At 39.4% G+C, this 21,383-nt stretch overlaps 2 protein-coding genes across 3 annotated transcripts in view; one reads left to right on the top strand and one right to left on the bottom strand.

Moving 5' to 3' along the window:
- The window catches only part of Alk (Anaplastic lymphoma kinase), an 18,958-nt gene extending 1,497 nt beyond the window's left edge, over positions 1–17,461 (top strand). Inside the window, exons 3-20 of the mRNA XM_022855149.2 lie at positions 73–435; positions 770–1,014; positions 1,459–1,675; positions 2,354–2,504; positions 2,887–3,255; positions 3,549–3,884; positions 4,192–4,449; positions 4,595–4,784; positions 5,006–5,140; positions 5,452–5,674; positions 6,104–6,322; positions 6,717–6,870; positions 7,159–7,296; positions 8,764–8,910; positions 9,224–9,376; positions 9,685–9,915; positions 10,059–10,370; positions 10,708–17,461. Coding sequence (XP_022710884.2) covers positions 73–435; positions 770–1,014; positions 1,459–1,675; positions 2,354–2,504; positions 2,887–3,255; positions 3,549–3,884; positions 4,192–4,449; positions 4,595–4,784; positions 5,006–5,140; positions 5,452–5,674; positions 6,104–6,322; positions 6,717–6,870; positions 7,159–7,296; positions 8,764–8,910; positions 9,224–9,376; positions 9,685–9,915; positions 10,059–10,370; positions 10,708–10,884 — 4,018 coding nt within the window. The 3' untranslated portion in view covers positions 10,885–17,461. The remainder of the gene's footprint in view (positions 1–72; positions 436–769; positions 1,015–1,458; positions 1,676–2,353; positions 2,505–2,886; positions 3,256–3,548; positions 3,885–4,191; positions 4,450–4,594; positions 4,785–5,005; positions 5,141–5,451; positions 5,675–6,103; positions 6,323–6,716; positions 6,871–7,158; positions 7,297–8,763; positions 8,911–9,223; positions 9,377–9,684; positions 9,916–10,058; positions 10,371–10,707) is intronic.
- Positions 17,462–19,495: 2,034 nt separating this feature from the next.
- Positions 19,496–21,383, bottom strand: part of LOC111273527 (uncharacterized) — a 7,191-nt gene continuing 5,303 nt past the window's right edge. For both annotated transcript variants that reach the window (XR_002687933.2, XM_086973531.1), the window contains exon 3: positions 19,496–19,854. Coding sequence is in view for 1 of the 2 variants with exons in the window: in XM_086973531.1 (XP_086829657.1) it covers positions 19,726–19,854 (129 nt within the window). In the remaining variant the exon portion in view is untranslated. The remainder of the gene's footprint in view (positions 19,855–21,383) is intronic.

Genomic DNA, 21,383 nt, shown 5'->3' with positions numbered 1-21,383 from the left:
CATATATATTTAAGTATGCGACCGGTGACGATCTTGCCTTTCAATCATAATTCTTGTTCTTATTGCGAACAGACGCTGCTCGTTCGAGGGCGATTCATTTTGTAATTGGACTGTCAGCGCACCTGGTCGGGACTCCGGAGCTGCCGGTTTTGAAATCCGCCGGATTCCTCTTGGTGACACAAGAAGCGGACACGGGAACAGCTCCTCGACCCCGTCGAGAGGCCGAGGTCGCTATCTGTGCAGCCGGCGGAAACGCGCTCCCAATAATCTTCAGCCGATCTCGCTGGTATCACCCCTTTATCCAAGGCCGCCGTTCTACCATTCCGATAATTCGTCTGCGTACTTCCACAGCTGCTACTTCCGTTTTTTCTATCTGCGGCCCAAGCGGCTGGGATCAGCCGGGGCTTACATCGAGATTAAAGAGGAAGATCCCAGGTGAGATTGTGAGAGACAGAACAATGATCATATAACATATGATATTTGTAGCTGGCGTGTAATTTGACATCACAGAGTCTCCGTCTATGTTGACCGCAACAATTCTGTCAGCGGTAAGTTGTAATATGGTGGGTCAAACTTGGTAAATTAGTTTCCTCCTTTATTTACCCAAACCTACAATGGTAACTCCCCTACAGTGATGTCGATTGATGGTACAAACCGATATGTCGGTGCGTTCATGTGATCCAGACTGAAGAATTACGTACTGGATATCACATCAAGCTGTTACCAGATTTGCAATAATCGAGTGTATGTCCCCGTACACCTCGAACAGGTACCCCGATGGACGCGTAATGGAGGTGTGGCCACGTAAAGACGACAAAATGGTTACGGATAGTTGGACCGGCGTCCAAGTAGTCCTGCCAACGATGTTGCGTCATCCGTTTCGGGTACTGTTGCATGTGCAACACTTACGAGCTGCGTCGGATGCACAAATCTGTTTCGGCCTGGACGATATATCGCTCAGTCCCGAATGTTTTGGGCTTGGCGTCCCAGCTAATGAAACCCGCGACTTTCCTGGTCAGTGATAGTGCAAGCATTATTACTAATGATCATTTCCAGTTCAGTGGTGACGTGTGCGATTCCTAATATTCAGGACACACGTAAGGTGCAGGTTGGAGGGGCAAACTTAGATTGCTTTATGTTGGCGGCTGCTATTATCCTTAACAACTCCACAATCAAAACATCCACGTTTATTATTATAGGATACCTATTCTGAACATAATTTACCTAAGACATTATTTTTCTATTTGTAGTAGCTCGCAATAATAATATATATTGCTTTGTGAACAAATACTCCATATATATGAAAGTCCTTTCCAGCTCAATTTTGACAACAAAACATAATTTTTTTATCTATACTACTAATATGAGAGAGGTAGTTCGAAATAGCAGATCAAGTTTTTCATCATAGTTCAGTATATTAAATTATTAAACGTTTGCGCGCGTATTTCTTTTCTGCAGTCCATTTTATGCACGATGATCCTGATTCTGAGCGTACACATCCTGGCAATATCTCTTTGAAGTACGAATTCGACACATGCGGGGTGACTGGCCGATTGGGGCCTTCGGACGATCAGTGTCGACAACGTTATCACGCGCCATTGTCTAAGAATGTCCGCGTATCCAAAAGTTTGAAAGGGGTACAAATATGGCAGGTTCCCGAAACCGCCATTTATACGTGAGTAGTCATTCTAACATTGTAACTGCCGTGCCTGGTTTGGTGGAATAGAAACAAATGAGCAAAGATGTTAACGTAATACATTTGGTTATATAGTTAACATTAGCAATAGATAAATTTTCGAATAAGCTGTATGTGTACCAGGATCACCTGCTTGGACTATCTCGAAACTTGTATCGTGTTCAGATCAAAGTGAATCATACGAAAGAAGCGAAGACCCACACAAAAATAAGTTCTATGTTGTAGTAGAGACAGGGCTCCAGCTGTTTTGTAGCATAAAATAAGTAAGATCTGAAAAAAGTGCAGTTAAAAAAGTTTTGTTCACTGTACTTCCGTGTTTAAGCGATTCGTTGCAGAAATCATAATTTCGAAAATGAACAAGTTTAACCCTATTTTGTTGTTTAGTTCTTTTGAGTTGCTTTCAAGGCCAGCTTTTAGGGTCATCCAGTCTTCCGTTTGTAAGTTCCTCGTAATGTTTAACACATTTACTCTAATGCATTGAGACAATTCCTATCGGTTTTTACACTCGCACTTTTACTCCCTCTTACCGTCGAACGCTAGTAAACCGTTAGCCTTATTCTGTAATATAAACTAATTTAGTAAACTTTTATGCCTCTTACAAACTTGTTGAGTTAGCAAGTGTTGCTTTGTCTAGTGAATTTCGTTCGGGTCTTTCAGAATCTTTGCGGTAGGAGCTTCAGGCGGACAGGGCCTCCGTAGCGCAGGGCGTAATGAAGGAGCCTACGTTCGGGCATCATTCCGATTAACTAAAGGAGAAAAGATTTACATCCTTGTAGGCCAGAAAGGAGCGTCCGCTTGTGATGATCCAGTAAGTACCGTCGCGTATCATCTCTGAAATAATGAAGTCCTTTATTCGTCGTAGTTTCGATAAGTTGTTACGCTATATACATACGTAACAGGCGTATTGTTTATCGTCTCCGGTCTTTTTTTAACTAAAGCCGTACCGTAAAAAGTAACCACTTGGACGACTCTCAACATTGACTATTTTGATCGAGATCTGCATTTTTTTTCTTGTTACTCGTCTTATAGAACTTTTTATAAATCGTTTCCCTGTACGATATCAGACGATAGATAATCGATTACCCATACGTTCTCTGATTCTATCTCATTTTATCTCGTAATATGTGTATATTATTGGCAGGGGCTTGAACCAATAATAACATGCCATTGAAATCGTGTCTTATCCACAGCCGCGTGCCTACCAGGAGACATGTGTACGAAATAGCGGTAAACAAAGACGAAAACGTTGGGTCAGCTTCACTGGGAATACCTTTGAAAATAGCTATCATTTTCGACGTCCGAACGGTCCCGTTTACGACCGTTGGCTTGAGATTCTTGCCGATCCCGAGTTAAAAAGAGCTCGCCGACTGCTTCGAGATGAACAGGGCGGTCGGATCCCCGGAGCTGGAGGCGGTGGAGGCGGGGCTACATTCGTGTTTCGTGAGGATCCACCTTCAACGGCAATCGTGGGTACCTCGACACCACTTCATGGCGGTAGTTTTACGCCGTTGATTATTGCTGCTGGAGGTGGCGGACTTGCAGCTGACGAAACAGATCAGGTGAAGTCATCTTGTTACCAATATAGTATATTGTCAGCTATTTATAATAGTATTTAAGTAATTAGTTATGTTGATCGCGACTGCATAGGCACGAATATGTAAAGTATGGTTTTATATTGAATATAAAGATGTATGTGCTTTGTAGATGTATGTGTATGTGTAGTTGTATAGTTAAATATGCTTGTAGTATAGCGTTATTTGATGGTCACATATGGCAGCCTTTGTTGACACCCATATCAGTTTTTTCTGACAGTTTTCTTTCTTTCCTTCATTTACTCCTTGCTTCTCTCCAGGATGCAAAAGAGTCTGTGGGTGATATCTTTTATGAGGAGGGCGCGTTTGACGCCAGCAGCGCGGTTGGTGGATCGAGTCCTCAAGCGCCGGGGAGCATTACATCAGATTTGCCAGCCGTCGTCGATCCTGCGACAAGAGCAGGCGCAGGGGGCGGCTGGTCAGGACGAAACGGGGCATCCGCGTCAGTTGATGGGCGTGCCCTACTTGAAGGGGCAACGGGCGGGTTGCCATGCAAACGTTACGATCAGTGGCGAACCTTTGGGGGTTTTGGAGGAGGTGGCGGCGGATGTCTCGGTAAGAAGCAGCAACGATTTAGCGGAAGCAATAATGGCTTCGTGGCGTGCATTTATTTAATCGATGCTGCTAAAATGATCAAATTGAGTCAACTCTGTTTTATATCAAGTTGTTACTGCGTTGGGACTTATCTGTCAGCTTGTTTGGTAGCCGCAATAAATAGTGTAGAACAGGTTAATCGTTGCTTCGCTTCTAAAACTTACTGCAACTGAACTACCTAAACCTGTAATCGACTTGTAATAAGGTTTGAGTATAAAGACACATGTACTTATAAAAAGATTTCCTTTCGCGTATAAATACCGGTATGTAATATCTGTTCTTCACTTGCGCTAATGTCTCTTAAGCTAGGCAAGTTTAAATGTGTTTCAATTATACTTACTTTTCATTTTCTGCTTTTTTTCGTACTTTATAATAACAAAAGGCGGAGGTGGTGGTGGGGGTTGGCGTGGAGGAGACGCTCCTTCCGGAAGTTCAGATTTACGTGGCCGTAATGGCGCTGGTGGGGGTTCGTTTGTGCTGAAGAGAGAGGCCGTTGATCGCGCAACTGTTTACAGTGGCCTCCAGCATCCTGCCTACCTCAAATACTATCGCAATGTTAAAATCAAGGTAAGCACTTGAAGGAATTGCTGGGTGCCTGTTCGGCTAGCAGTTTATAATAACAAGTCTAAATATAATAATATTATTATTATTATTGTGCCGTAATTGAAATTCGTTAATCTCGGCCTTTGGGCGTTGCCTGCTTTGATTGCAGGCGGATGTCACATCTGGATCAGGTTTTGTTGTTGTCGTATCTTCACTTCACGTTACGTGTCCATGTAAAGAGCTCTGCATACCTGTTTGGTTGGCCACACGTGCAGCGAGTCCGGATCAGCCATCGCTTAATCCCCGTTTCCGATGCGCATGTCATCAGCATCCCGCTCGGGTCGTCAGTCGAAGTGACAGTCAGTATTCAGCGATGAGGACACACACAAATGTTTAAGAGCGAGAACCAATTGACTTCTTAGTACTCACCTTACCTAGAGTGTTCCTAAGAAACTACCTCATTGACGGAACACATAATGAAATCCCTTTAAAATATAATTCCGTTTTGTTGTTCCTGTTTGGTTGTCACTTTCAACTTGCGCGATTTGCTTATCGTGTACCATAACGACTGACTATCCAGATGTGTCGTGTGTGCCAGCGGGCTCGGCTGCTGCATCAGAGAACTCGGGATTGCCTACCGATCTGCAACTTTCCTACTTCATGATGTTACTGATCTGTATACTCGGCGCCAGCATCCTTCTCGGTGTGTTTTTATGTACGTATTAGAGAAAAACGTGCATGGCACGTAACACCGAAGTATCAGATTCTTGTGAACAGTAAACTGTACATACATATTGATTATATGTCTCACTGTTCGACTTACTATCGTATGAAGACACCCCGCTACAGATGAATCTTAATCGTATCTATGAATTTAGGTGTACGCTTATGCGAGATGCGTTTTCGTATCGGCATTCCTTTGGCCGATAAATTTTAAATGATTTGACTGATAGCGGGTTAAGTGCATGTTGCCATATAGTACACTCTCGTGTTACTTATAAAGTATATAATGTGTCACATTTCCAGGGCTACGATGCCCCCACCGTAAGGGAGGCGCAAATGTAGAACGCGACTCCCAGTTGCTAGGGGCACGCCGAGAACATTCATCGTCTGCGGTTGAACTGCAGCTTAGTCGGTTGCGCCAGCAAACCGGCATGGTAACGGAATACAATCCGAATTATGAGTTCGGAGGAACAAATGGTGGACTGGAGTTGCCGGAGATCCCCAGGGAAAGCCTCACGTTGGTCAAGTACGTTTTCGCTCAGTTATTCTTATATATTATTAATAAACTTAGCCAAAGCACCTAATGATTTACTTGTAGGTGTTTATGAGTATATCCTCCACTTACGCAGGCAGTAATATGAATGCGAGTCAAAATAAGTTATAAGCTATATAAAAGTTCGCTTAAAAGAAGCTTAACAAAACTGGCTTACTTTCAAGCGTGCAACCATGTAAAATTGACAACTTTTGTGAATCTGCGTCGTTTTCTAATCTGTAAAACGGCTGTATAACTTCGTTGCGGAAGATCCATTTACAAGCATACTCGCTTCGTAGGGCAGCAGCCTGAAAAATATGTCTTTGGTTTATGCTAGGAGCAGTCCTAAAGTAACTACGTCCAAGCTAACGTGATTACAACGGACTTGTATTCGGATTGCGAACTGATTGTGTCACTATGTAGGGCTCTGGGCCAGGGAGCGTTCGGCGAGGTATACGAAGGTGTACTGACTCGTTTCGTGGGCGACGTACTTACCGAGCTCTCGGTCGCCGTCAAAACCCTGCCAGAGCTGTCGGCACCAGACTCCGAGAAGGACTTCGTAACGGAGGCGGTCATAATGAGCAAATTCCAGCACCCCAATATCGTGTCCTTTATCGGCGTCTGTTTCGACCGAATGCCGAGGTGAGACGCACACCAGCCGTATCGGGCCGCAATACATATATAAATTTCTTTTAAGAATTATAAGAATCATTCATAGACGTTTTTGACTAATTGTGCATAGAAACATAGAATATAATTACCTTTAGATAGTGTTATGGTAACCTGCTTGTGAACCGGAACAACACAGATGTATTCGAATAGGTTCGAATTTTATCGTAACAAGACAGTATATCGAAATAATTTGATGAGCATTGTAGAAGTTACCTACTTTTAACATCATTATTATCATTCGAACTTAAATTAGGTACGTGGTTTGCACTTAGTGACCAATCAAACATCTATATATGATATAATAGAGAACAAGCGGTTTACGAAGTTCACTAAAAACAAACATATTCACTTACTTAATTCTCAGGTTTATCGTTCTGGAGCTCCTGGCTGGGGGGGACCTGAAGTCATTTTTACGGGAGTCTCGGCCCAAACCCGGTCGACCCGGAAACCTTTCCATGGGGGATCTGCTTCTGCTTGCAGTGGATGTTGCACGCGGATGCCAGTACCTCGAAGAGAAGGTGAACGTGCCAGGATTATCTACTAATATGATTATATTAAATTATCATAAATAATTAAGAAAGGAATGAGGCTATTAATAAGTAATCTATCTCCATCTGGCAAACGTTCACTTGGTATATGGGTCGTATCTGGGGTCTATTTTTACCTTGAAGCAAGACCAAAAAAATAGCCTAGTACACAGACGGGCTAGAGAGCGGACCCAGACTGGCGTGAACCTTTCTTGTGACCTTTATTTCGAAATGACTGAAATTTTAGGGTTTTTACTTAAGGATTCATTCTAATTACAGCACTTTATTCACCGGGACATTGCGGCACGGAACTGCCTTTTGACCTCACGTGCGCCCGAAGAGCGCCAGGTGAAGATCGCCGACTTCGGCATGGCTCGAGATATCTATAGAGCGGATTATTATCGTAAGGGCGGAAAGGTACGGATATCAACTGGACAGAAATATATTAATTGTAGGATAGTACAATGTAAGTTAATAAAGAGTTATATAATAAATAATAATAAAAAAGATTAGGTGTCCAAGAACGATTGTAGGACTGACGCATGGCAACCGAAGGTTATTTCCGTACTATTACCTGCTAAGACAGAGGTTTTGATGCCTACACCTTCAATCTTTATAATACGTATTTGATGCAAAGCTAAGTAAAGGTAATAAATTTTTTTCACTTTACAAAAGACGCAACGTTTGCAATAACATAATTTATTAGGGATTCATCGTAAACTTCCATATATTCTTTCGTCTTCCAACAAATTTGTTGATTTTTTCTTGGAAGAAATCTATAAGTCTGCTTTTGAGCAACCCATACACGCAGTTCTAGAAAAGTTTTTTACTGTCGAATATATTCTTAAGAATTTAAAAAGACTAACTCATCGGTGCGATATCCGAAGAATATGACAGGTGTAAAAGGAACTCCTACTTAAACCCTTGTAGGGGGACTAGCGATCGTTGCCATATGCGCCTCGACAGTGCCCTTTCTATAAAATATCATCAGAGCAACTAAGTTATATTAGCACCTTTGTTAACTTTTTTTTAATCGAGAGTTTCCCAATGTACAAAACCCTTTCACACTCACCTAACGCAAATCGTGGTTCTTTTCCAGATGACGGCCCGCCTTAATCCTGGGCTTAGGATTATTCCCTAAAGCTACCTATATGTACCATATATATATATATGTTTCATAGCGAAGTCTAGGTACCATTTTTCTTCCTCCATAACTATTCTGCTTGGGAACCTGTCATTGTAATATTCGAGGTAACATCGGTGAGGGATTAGATATTTGGGGTCAACGAAAAGCCGGCCTTCGCGCGTTTTATCCACTCTGTGGCGCATTCAAACATCTAATGTCTGATAAACTTCGATACATTCAAGATGTCCGATAACAGTCTACTGTTTGCAACCTACTTTCTCTGTCAACTAGAGAATTGTTAATCAACCGGGGTCCTCAAAGTGGGATACAACCTCTTGATACAGCAACATCTCATCTTTGAACTTAACAAACCCCTTCGAGCAGTCGTTTCAGTCACAAAGTCGTCGTTATACAAGGAACTGTTGACCTTAATAAAAGGCAAAACATAGTTGGTCTTGAATATGCATTTTTTTTTCATTAGAAATATCCATATTTGGAGCCTGAACTCGATATAAACTTAGAGTGCCTAAGCCTTGTGGTACTTAGTAATGTAAGAAAGAGGTAAGAAGGAGTACTTAGAGATGGTTTACTAAAGTAAAAAAACGGAGAAAAGATGAAAAAGGAGGCACTGTAAGACGATCCTGCGCTCAGTAATGTTTCAATTTGATGTATATCTAGATTTAGGTATTTAATTTAAGTTCGGATTGACAAGGCTTGAATAAAATTGCAAAAGTATTGTTTCATTGATTTTCTCTTAGGCGATGCTGCCTGTAAAATGGATGCCTCCTGAAGCTTTTCTCGACGGTATGTTTACCAGCAAAACGGACGTTTGGTCATTCGGTGTTCTCCTTTGGGAAGTTATGTCGATGGGATATATGCCATATCCTGGGCGTGGAAATCAGGAGGTACGTTTTCCATCATAAATCAGAAGTTTCTTATGAATCTTAAATCGGTGTTGCTATTATTATTATTATTATTATTATCGTAACTTGGAAGATGACTAAACGATGTAGGTGACAAGTACAATGAACGCCAGTTCTAATGTTTTTACCTAGAGAAAAATTATCTCTATGGTGACCCAAACCCAAACGGGTACAATAGATCTACGGGCAACAAAATTTTAAGGTTGCCATATTTATTTTTCAATTGAACTACTGTATCCAGTAAGGCGATAAAAGTACCTCGATGACCCTTGTTGGTTTTACTTTGCCTCTTTAGGTGATGCAATTGGTAACTAGTGGTGGAAGACTAGAACCGCCTGTAAAATGTCCGGGGCCGGTGTACCACATTATGACCCAGTGTTGGCACCCATCGCCGGACGAACGACCGGCCTTCGGAACTATTCTCGAGCGGCTTGGCTACTGCTTGCAGGTATTTTCCGCTAAACTCGTTAGGAATCACTTACTGCTTTACGATGGTTGAGGTTGATATTATCAAAAACAAGTGTATTTTACCCTCTGGAATGATAAAAAGATAATAAATCAGCGGGATCAAGTAGGTTCGCGCACATATCTTTGTTTGAATTCAAATGTGCGCGGGATTCACGAAAAAAACGTATATTGAGATAAAAAAAAATTTCTTTTTTAGTTAAATAAGGAACAATAGGCGACGGTATACGAAAATAAATGCTAATGAGTGCACATGCAGCGCAATAGATGATCTGTTTTTTCAACTCGCAGGACCCCGACGTGACGTCAACAGCTCTGCCCACGTTCCAACGAGCGCCGTCCATCGAGCGACCTGACATCGGAACCGGATATAATACTCATGGTCTGGGCCGATCTTCTGACCCTTGGGCACGCGGTGGTAAGGACAAGCAAACACCAGGATCTGACTTAACGACACATCGGTCAACACCTGGCAGCGAGAGTGCTCCGCTACTGTCATCGCCGCCGCCTGCCGCTGCAGAGGTAGGTCACCGCTGGACCTTTGCCCTAGCTAGTGTTTGTTTTAAATTAATGAGATTTTAAACAAGCCCAATATATTTATGAGTAATGAAAATGGGAACACATAATAATTTTAATAATGCCTTTTTACACTCTATCAACTCCAGTCGAACTCACCTACATCACCTTTAGACGACTATATGGTACCAATGGGCCAGTTCGGGCAGTATGTGGGAGCCCCCAGCACAGATCTGGTGAGTCGAGTGGGCCCATTGTCACCCTTCTCGCCAACGGTGGGCACACCTCTGTCCCCAGCATCGATATGCGGAGCGCAGCTTTCGCCGACAATCCCGGCACCGCCGCCTCCACGAGCGCACAACAATCATATACTAGGATTGGCAGTCAATGGGACGCCACAGCACGGCAGTCACGTCCCGTATCAGCAAACGCCCCCGCAGCATATGTCATATCGATCACAGGTAGATAGACACACCTAAATTTAAGCCCAATGAAAACAGACCCTTTTACGATTTGAGGTGGTTAAAGAAAATTCACATATATATGAGAAAGATCGCAACTTAAACAAATGTCTCTACATATTTGTCAAAAATAATAAACTACAATAACAATATGAATCAAAAAGGGAAATATAATATATCATCCTCATTCGTGTTGGACAGCTAGTAAAAGACTTCACCCGTACATCAGGCGTCAACTTCATACGTTTGTTTCAGTTATAGCCTATAATAAAAGTAAAGAAAAAGAAGTTATATTAAATAATCTATGTCTCTTGCTCAATGTGCTATAACTTTTCAGGACGAAGCGGAACTCCCAATTCTCGAGCCATTGACATCACAGCATAAAAACACCAAAAAGAAATCATACGCAAACGTAGGTATTGATCATCGACGAACACCAAGACATAAAGTTCAGAGCGGGAACGGCCAGCCTCCTCCCGACTCGAATAACAGCTTTAGCGAAATTAGTTGTTAGAACTACCGGATAGGCATACAACAGTATCGCTCTGTCACTACGGCCACAGACCATAAAATGGCGCACCTTCATCTGCATCGCGTCTCAAACGTTATGGTCGATAAAAGCGACTGATCGGAAACCAACCATAAAAGTACTCCGTGAGTGCACGCTAAATTACGCAAACGACATTGTTCAAACAATAATCACCGTAAATTTTCTTTGAGTAAAATCACTTGTTCCCTAATATTCAATTATGATATTCTTAGATAAGGAACGATAACCTGTCGATAATGATGACGACGACGACGATCATCTCTGATCATAACGGTAATGATTCGAGATGATGTTCTGCACAGTCACACGGTGATGATGAATGCTTTTACTTTAAGCTTAACTACTGACTGATATATGTGCCGGTAGATAAGAGTAATAAAGTAAAGGGAGCGGAAAAGCAAGCGAACAAGTACCGGCTCGTCTTCCCAGCCTGGAAAAATCCTGAAAGTGCTTGAACCCTCGCTGGTTTACCGATTGCTAGAGGACAAGGTCCCAACGGCCTTACCGTACAGCCGACCTCTTCCTTATGACAGAGCTGCCAAAGGGAATCATTGCCTTGTAATATGGCTGAATCCCCGCTCAGATGTGTGGTCATCGGAGGTACTCAACTGTGGTCTGTTGTAAATACTTGTTGTTTCCTGCCTTCTGTTATTTCTTATATAAGACCAAATGAAGAAACAAGCGATGCTTAAGCCGCGTAAAGTCAGTTATAAAATAATTCTTATTAGTTCAAGTTGTACTCGTAGTAGTCATAGTTGTTAATATGGTATGCTTACGGTAACTGGGACTGTGTATGACATAAGAGAGAGAGAGAGTTCTCTTCTACAGTAGCCACTGGCCAAAAACTAGGTTTCAATTCGAGATCCGGTGCTTAACAATTAAGGTCCAAGTAGCACAGGACAAAATTTGCGCTCGCTGTATAGGACCACAGAAAAGGTATATCAGCTCTGGTAAATCGCCAAAAACGATCTCAACTTTTAGGGAAAAACCACATACACACACACACACACAGCTATATGCACCCAGATAATAGGCTGCGATCGATTTTCTATTTCACCCACCTACGAGAATAATATATATATTCTTTTATTCTATAATAATAGTGTTTATTTGCCCAAAATAACAATACCTTAACTGTGAAAAGTAACGCTAATTTTACCGTGCTTATACATATGTATTGCCTCCTGCTAGTAACTAAGGTCTGAAAAAGGTCATATGCACGATAACTGGCAAGTCGTGAACGATCAGTCAAGCAAGCAAACACACACAACGGAAGACTTACATGGGACCGACAGCTCATCATTGTTCGCTTTCGGTGTGGACCGTAAAAGATATTCTGTGTATTACTATATTACTGGAAGCTGCATAGATTATTCTAATATTAACGGTGATGGCGGTACGAATCCGACTCAACGATGGTTATCACTGCTCACCTTCGCTATCCTAAGACCGTTGACGCGCCAGCGAATACGAGCTGCAGAAGCCTGAAACCTCTGCGACCCTAACGAAGCGAAACATGACGCGGCGGAATGCTATTGTCTTGTTACGTTTTCCTGGATAATCCTTGGCGCCATAAATAACCCCCAACTCATCCGTGCTGCCCGACCACGGTCAATCGAACGACAAAATAATAATAGATCTTCATGCTGGCTTCAAATATCAGATAGAGTAGCAAAAATGTGTTTGTACGAAGTCCATGATATGCCAATCATATTATATATATATATATATATCTATATATATATAGAGGTATCGTAAACTATCACTGTTACTTAATATTATGACAGATTGGTAGCTTCTATAATGTAACTAGAGGCAGTAAACCATTATAATAATATGGAATGCCCCCCTCAATGTGTCACTCAGTTGCATAGCCTAAGCATCATAATACTTTCTATGATGGCACCATACATATATCTAACTGCTAAAATCGCAGAAGAATCACATACAAAGAACAACGGGCTTATGACGACGAGAGGGACCTAACCTTCTAATAGGGTCGTTGAGGCAATTTTAAAACATACAATGTATAGCATGGCCAATCCGAAGTAATCACGGGAGAGTCGAATAGTAGTAACATGCAACCTTTGCCTCATTATTACGTCGTAATAATAATTATATTTGAAATGCGAGAATGTCGGTGCTGGAGGGAAGATTTCGATGAGACGAAAATCAAGTAAAGATTGTAAAAAAAAAAGTTTAACACTGTGACAGTAAGCGATACATATATTGGGGTAACGTGGTGCAATATTTACTATGATGAAATAGAATACATATTTATCTATTCTCACAAAATTGAGACGCTAGCTTTATTTTATACACTTGTATAAATAGAAATGTGGAAAAGCATAGGCAATTACAGAGTAAATTAATAAGAAAATGAAATGTTTAAGATTTGCAGCAACAGGATTGAAGAAATTTATTGCAAGGCTCTCAATGACTTTATATATACATATATATAAAGTAATAATAATTAAATATAATGGTTTAAATTTTGATGAATAGTTATAAATTTATTATTAATTGTAAGTAACGTAAGTGAATTTATTTATAGATCATGGAGAAATAAAAGATCTAACGGGGAATGTGTCTGAATTAGATAACAAAATGATAGTAGTCCCAAAAGTGAAAATACTGGATGGTTGGTACGAACTTCACAGTAAATGCCAACAGGGTGAACGAAAAAGAATTAGGGAATAGAAGCGAAATTTCAATTTCTTCCAGAATTGAAACGGCGCTTCGGGGATATACGTTAGATATAAGAAACGAAAAAAATAAATAAAAATACATCCTGTAGGCTTGGACACGTCGACGTCCTCGATCAATGGTAGGTGCCGACTACTCTCAAACTTTAACATAGACTGATTTTATTGTACTGATACTTATTGTTGACAACTGTGACTCCCTAGATAGTTAATTATATATAAGAACTGATGACGACCATATATATACATATATATATAAACTAAGAACAAACGGTAACTATAATGACAATTATATTAAGGGAAATAAGCAAGAAAATGAGGTTGTATTGTTGTGTGTATTTTGTTCATGTTTTTTATACCGACGACAACTGGGTAGCAGCATAATAACAAGAGACGAATAAACAAATAATAGTCGTCGATGCAAAAGCAAAACATACGCAGCAGAAAACTATATACCTGTTGAAATGATAACTTCTTAAAAGAGCGTGGCAGTAACGGAAGATGATTTTATATAAGAAAAAAGGACAAAAAAGCTGAACAGGAAAAGAAATGTTGACGATGAATGTTTATTATTATATAGAGCGAAAAACTAATATATACGATGATGTAAGGATGCTAATAATAATAATAATAATGGTTATCATGTCAATAATAACCGAAAACGCGAGGCACGCAACGACGTAGTGAACGTGGAAAACCCCACGGCATCAGTAAAGAATATATAAATAATACACTCAAATGATGGAGGTATAGCCGAACGGGGTAAATTGGGACAGAAAAAAAACTTTAACGAATGCGAGAGAAAATCAAAAAGTTAAGCCGAATATGTAGTTTAAGCGAACAGCCCTGCTATGCATTTATCTCGTGTAGTAAGTGCGAAGATGGCGCTGTTTGCAATAAGCTAATATTATACAAAGAAAGTCTAAAATGCTATTAAATGATACAAGATGGTGGTAAGATTCTACATAAAAGGGTAATGATGAAGCCGAGAAAGTATCTCTTCTTGATGAAGTTCCGTCAGAAGGGCTCAGGGACCCCAAGTGCAAGTGGCGAGTTGTTCTACATAAGGAATAACAAGAAGTTTGTGTGGTAGTAGATGGTGACGATGCTTACCATAAAGATGATCTTGTTAGGCTTTTTTATATTTTATTAAAAGTTGATACTGTATTGTATGTTGGCACTGCATTACCAATATAATAATAATATAAACAATAATTCTTAATAATAACGACAGGCATCGCATACTGGATAGCACTTGGTGAGCAGTAAATCAATCAATCAATCAGAGTGAGCGAACAAATTAATTCTCAATAACTACGTTTTTTTACATTATCCATATAGTATAGAGGCCCCCATTGGATAATCTGGATCATATTATGAGCTCTTTGCAAAGGAAATATGTAGGTTTTTTTTCTTGTAAGATAGCACAGGTGAGTCTTCGAATGAGACCGTTTAGCTTAAATTCTATTCCGGGTAGAACATTGGGACACAATAATAATGTATAAACCGCGTTCTCATGCATTTGAGTCATTCAACTCAGCAACAAACATACGCGTCCTGTAAACCTGACTAGGAGCCAGCCACCGATTAGCTGAGAGTCAACTACAAAATGAACAAAATATTCACAAAATTTTACTTATGGAGACTTGAGGTCATTGTAGGGAAATCAATAAATGAAGGACGTGCTATCAAATGAAACATTTGCTAGTATGTCCTTCATGTATTGATGTCTCTACATATCTCTGATTCCAGCCATTTTGGTTACACAGTAATAATAAATGATTAAACGTGTGCCCGTTTCGGTCAAGCGATTATTCAACAATTCCCTAAAAAAAGTAACTCATTCTAGTGAGAATGTGTTCTAATTCGATCGACCATCTTCAGTTATGTTAGTCTCTGCTGAACGCTTAGCAGCAACAAAATCATATTAACTCTGATTTATTCAATAATGGAGAACATTCTCACTCGACCGTGTTATCTAGAACCGAAGCGTACATATATTTGGCATCCGTTGATCATTCGCTGCTATATATATATATATATATGCATATATATACAGCAGTGAATGATATATATATATAACAAAGACACGAGGAGCTGCTGCATATTTGCGCGCCTGTAAAAGCGCTCATCCTTCTGTCTTTGGGTGATTTCCCTAATGCGCTCAAGAAATCCCTCAAAGTAGCTCTTGAACGGAAAGCGAAGTTACAACACATCCATATGTAAACAAATGGACACATAAACTAACACACATCATTTACACACAACAGAAACAAGTAACAGACGAAGCTGAAACAGGTGTAACCAAGCATTGAAATAAAAGCTAACATTGTTTACAAGGAGAAGGGTCTCCCGTTATTGTTTCCTTGATTTATGCTCAAGGGTAAGAACACAAAGAAGGACGATAACAATGATATTAATAAATGTCGAAGGAGGGTAAAACAGAAGTACAGTGTGATATGTCCGTGCAAGAATCAGGAGCAGCGGCGCCTAAGCATATATAAATGCATATTTTTTTAAATTATTTTTTTTGTAAAATTATTATGTCGCCACAGTTTCTAATAAACATATCCGTTTAATAAGTAATTGTTCGAAATAAATCGATGTTTATCCAAACAAATCTTCTATTTGACGATGATTGTCGATCGTCTTTCGGGTTGGTGAACAAAAAGCGAAATTTTTGTGAAATAGGGATTTTGTCCACTTCAGCTGGTGGTCCACAAGCTGCTGAGTAAACTTGTTCATCTTAAATGCAAATACATACAGAAAGGAAAAAAGTCGTGACCAAACGGTTGTACAAATATAAGACTTGTTTTTTATCCTATTGACTTGATGGAACGATTAGACATGTCTAAACTTGTTTCCAGCAAGAAAGACAGATTAAACGGTCGTCATTTTCCAGCATGCATGTAGATCGGAGTCACTTTGCAAAACGGGAACAGGACACTGTGCTAATACTATTCGTAACCTTTGTGCGCGTCTACTCATCTGCAGATACACGGATACTCCGACGCGGACGCTTGTCAAATAACCATACATTTAAGTTCTTTATTACAACAACATTTTGTGTAGGGTCGCATTAGCTAAACTCATAGACGGAAACATACAAATAAAAAGAGGAAATAGCAACGTATAACGACGATACCGGCATGTTCTAGTAACACACACGAGTCGCGCAGAGAGACACACTAGAATAAAATTAATTTTATTATTTAAATATGCTAATAACAGTAATTTGTTAAGGATAACATAACGTTTGTAAAAAAATGGACAGTATAACCCAAAGAAAGATGTGAAAAAAGTAGAGGAATAACAAAAAACCCTTAACCGAGCCGAAAGTTGATGGAAAAAGTCAACCGATATAAAGATCTTCACTTCGATCTTTGAAGTAAGAAAAAAGATACTTACCTAAAAAAATACAACGCAGAGTATAATGAAGTCTCAAAACAACATTAAAGAAGGTTCGGTCGTTCCTAGTGAATGGCGACGAATGTCCGGCAGCGATGGAATGGCAAAGCACAGTTGGGCAAACACACTGCTTGAATCGGGGGCAATGACAACGACAAGCAGTTTAAGAGGGGTTAATTGGCAAAAATAAAATCGTAGATCGAGAAATTGAAATCGAACAGTAGAAATATAACAGTAAAACGGAGCCCCAAAGCTGGACAGGAAGTGATGACGGTGACGACGAGAAGTCGTTACAGGCGCGAGCTGTCGTATGGATTACGGGCGGCGATTAAGTACGAAAAAAAGGCAACAAACGAAGAATAATTGTAAAAAGTAAACGTAAAACAAATGTCACAATATAAATAAAAGTATAATCAGTCAACGTTCAACACGGACTCAACTTTTCATTATTGCGCAGTGTTCAACCCCTTTGCAATCGTGTATTTCTTACAACTAGCGGGTTAGAAGTACCTCAAATGGTGAGAATTACAACTTCTCCTTCTTGTTCAAGAGGAAGGCCCGATTGGGATTGACTTACTAGGGAAGGGTAGGCATAAGTGCTTCCGGGGCAACTCGTCTAGCCATTAAACATGTCGTATTATCGATTAGTGTGTACGTAGTGTTCGCCCAGAGTCTGTCACTATGTGGCGTTAATGGTCAGGTTTTTAACTGAAAAATAGTTTAATAAGAATAAGATATAGCTGATGATTTTTTATGATCTCTACTCCTAAGCGCAAGGCGCCGTAACGTGTTCCTCCTATCGTATAATAGGTTGAGGCATTGGGTACTTTGGTCAAATCGAATGCTTGTTAATTACACTTTATCGTATATATATATATATATATATATATATATATATATGCGTAGCTTTATTGTGGCGAGGTAAGTATCATTAACGCAAATTTCTTCGGTTCAACTACGTTAACTAGCTCCTTGTTGGTGTACAGAGACGAACAGACAAAGAACCTATTGAGTGTTGCATAATGACTTTTTTTTGCAACTGCAGAATACCCCTTTTCAGACATGCAACATACAAGAATAGCAAACGATATGACGACTTAATTGAAAATTAACTATTAGAAAATAACGTTATAGCTGAGGTTTGTTATAGCATATAAAACTAATAGACAACCATCTACTACACGACAACACTGCGCGGTCTTGTTATATATTTCATTTATTTTGTTTTGACCAAATTCGCCAGAAACTGGATAAGAGCCCATAAGTTGTCAGCATTTTCTGTGTAACAATTACTAATAGTAGCTCTTGATTAACTTCTCTTCATTTCTTATCATGTTGGCGAAACTGGTGAGATATTTTGATTGCTCACCGGTCATCATTAACCCGTGCTTCCAATATTTGGAACCAGAGTTGCTAGATTCTTGTTTAGGATCCTGAATAGATTAGGTCTTGTCAAGACTTGCTTATATGTTGTGTAACGCCGTAAATGAATGCATTTGCTCCGTTTTGATAGACAATAAATACTATTTATAGCAAGGTTCACAGCCTCTGCAAATTATTGGTAATATTCTAAAGGCTCTCAGAGAACCAGTGCGTATTGTTAAGTGTCGATACCGGAGAGGTTTGATCACAGCACTAAAGCTATATGTAAACAGAATTACTTCACAGTGATCTTTTCTATATTGGCCAGCCGTGGTTATATCAAATAGTTCTCATCTTCAAAATTACAAACGAGTTGCTCTGGAATCAAGGTGCATGCATTCCTATTTCAAGAACCCTTTTACTGTCCTGCAAATTGAATTGTAAATCAAATTATATGTTAGTATTAGTGTTTTTAAAAAATGGGTTTCGTACTTTTTACTTTCGCACAATCTTTAAGCATTTCTGGTTGGATATTATTAGCTTAATTTTCTGTGACTGACTACCAGCTTATGTGAAACACAAACGAAAACTGGACTCAAACTGCGTTTTTCACTTTTTTAAGTCCGATGCTAATTGTTAACCGATAGTACAGGTACTTCGGAGGCTTAGAGAAAGGATATTTGAAGAAACGTACACTATATATATATATATACAGAACCTACAGGAAACAATGCTTTGTTCTTCAACGTCTCTTTAATTTCTCATATAGAAACGAATCGTGCGTTTGTGGAAAAATAGTACAACGGCTCAAATACATGCTTTTAGATCGTACTCAGCCTCACTCATGAAGCAACATTCAATTTTGTAGAATAGCTCTAAACTCAATAGGAGATGATCTTGCAGCACGAATCTTGTGGGGAACCGAGGGTGTCAGTAAGTGGAAGTCATCGACACGTTCAACTCATACAAGTTATTCAATGAGCACGCCATGCTTTTCTATTATTCTAAGTTAATAAACAATGTTAGCCGTGTACTCGTTTTATTTTTTTGAAGATCATTAAGAAAATGGAGCATCCCAGAAATATAGGATATTTTCTACCTTATTCTGTTTATTATAACAGATAATTTTTACAAGGTTTATGAGCACAATGCATGTCCTTTTGAGTCAAAAAGCATACATGATAACAAGATGTAGTTCAACAAAACTCTTGTCAACCATACTACAAATGAATTGCATGTCATAGTTAAAGTAAAACAGACGAAAGTACATAGATTAAATTAATATTCACGGTTTTATTCATATGGCCGTTAATTGACAATTATTTTTTCGTCATAAATGCCCATTGATCGATTTTTCGGAGTGCTTCGGCGTTGCCCTAATTAAACAGTGCGCCATGTTAAAGTTGCATCGGCCAAATCGGTGGCCACGTTCTTTGCAGGTGCAATCGCTTGATCCAACCTAAAGGGCAAAACAAACATTGTTATTAACATCGATCATATAATATGCACTAGATTAGCACAGAAGTGATAAAATAAACAAACAATTATAATATCCACAAATCATATGCCTCTAGAAGAATTGTCCTCTGTTAGACCAGATCCTATCTGTACCCTTCAGCTGCTTACTAAATGACAACACAGTATTTGAAGATCCACTAAGCGTGTTCGTTTGTCACAGTGTTTATATTTATTTACACGTTGCTGTTCATCATCCTCATTACTTTCGATTGTGGGTCTCAACACTGGCCATTCGCACGAGGATCATTACATTCTTTCTGCTTTACTATTTCGTTCGTACAGATGCACATATATACGTACATCTACACATACATCTTTAAATAGTGCTTATAATGATCATAGTAGTATTACACACAGATAACAACAATGTACACTGTCTTTATATATCAGCATTTATCATCTCTCATATGGGTATTTGTGTCTCCCTATCGTTTACATTCATTTCCTTCGCCTGTTTCTCTCCTGTCTCTAAATTAAATGCAGCTTATGTACAAGGCTTGAACGGCACAAATGTCAAGGTAGAAATTTTGTTTGAAAACACATAGAAAATGGAGTAGATACACCAAACTTGTAGACGCATTATTTCAGTAACGCCTGTTCCGCTTCCGTGAAAGAATTATCTCAACAAACGATTTACGTTATTTTAGATATGAGGGTTCAGCTTTCGTAAAATCCTTTGGATAAATTCTATACTCAACGTGGCTTCTTATGATGTTTTCTGTTCTGCACGAATTCAGGTAATCTAAGGTTTTTCGTGCCTATCTTAAAAACTACAATTAACATTGTCGAAAAATATCAAGACCGTATTTGGAGGGTATCACCCTCGTTGATATATTAATGAGGGTTTGACTAAATAATCATTGCGTTTTCATATATTAAATAGATAACATCAAGGTTGATCGAGACTACTTGCAAGTGATCTTCATTTGATAATGAAAAAGGCGTTTTGCTGTGAGAGCCGTGGCCGATTCCTACTGAATCCCGTCCTAATTATGCTAGCATTTCGTTAGTGCATAAATGAAGTTAGGTCATTCAATGATAATAAGCTAAATGTGCTTAACATCAGTTTTTCGTTGGTGCGTCATTTTATGTAAATGTGATGTTTCTATGAAGCCTGAACGTCCGCGAGGCTATTCTCAAAAGAACTGTTAAGCGTTCTATTAATTTTTTACTCCAAAAAAAACCCATTTAGATTATTCGTAGATAGTGCATAGACTGAGCGAAAACGTGTAGTCTCAAACCGCAAAATTTGAAGAACATGCCGTTTTCTAATTAATGACTAAGTTTATTGCTCTGTTTGCATAAATCTCAAATGTTTAAACGAAATCAAATGACTTAAAATTCGCAGATACAGTACAATTATAATTTGACAACTCGATTTTCAATAACTGACGCATTCTGCTAATTTATATTATCACCGTTCTCACACCAACAACGCTTTTCAGAGCAACGTAAAAATATCGCATATAT

The sequence above is a fragment of the Varroa jacobsoni genome, unplaced genomic scaffold (genome assembly GCF_002532875.2).
Source record: "Varroa jacobsoni isolate VJ856 unplaced genomic scaffold, vjacob_1.0 scaffold_198, whole genome shotgun sequence".
Classification (NCBI taxonomy): domain Eukaryota; kingdom Metazoa; phylum Arthropoda; class Arachnida; order Mesostigmata; family Varroidae; genus Varroa; species Varroa jacobsoni.
The sequence above is the reverse complement of the archived record's forward strand: the minus strand, read 5'-3'. Positions and strand labels throughout refer to the sequence as shown.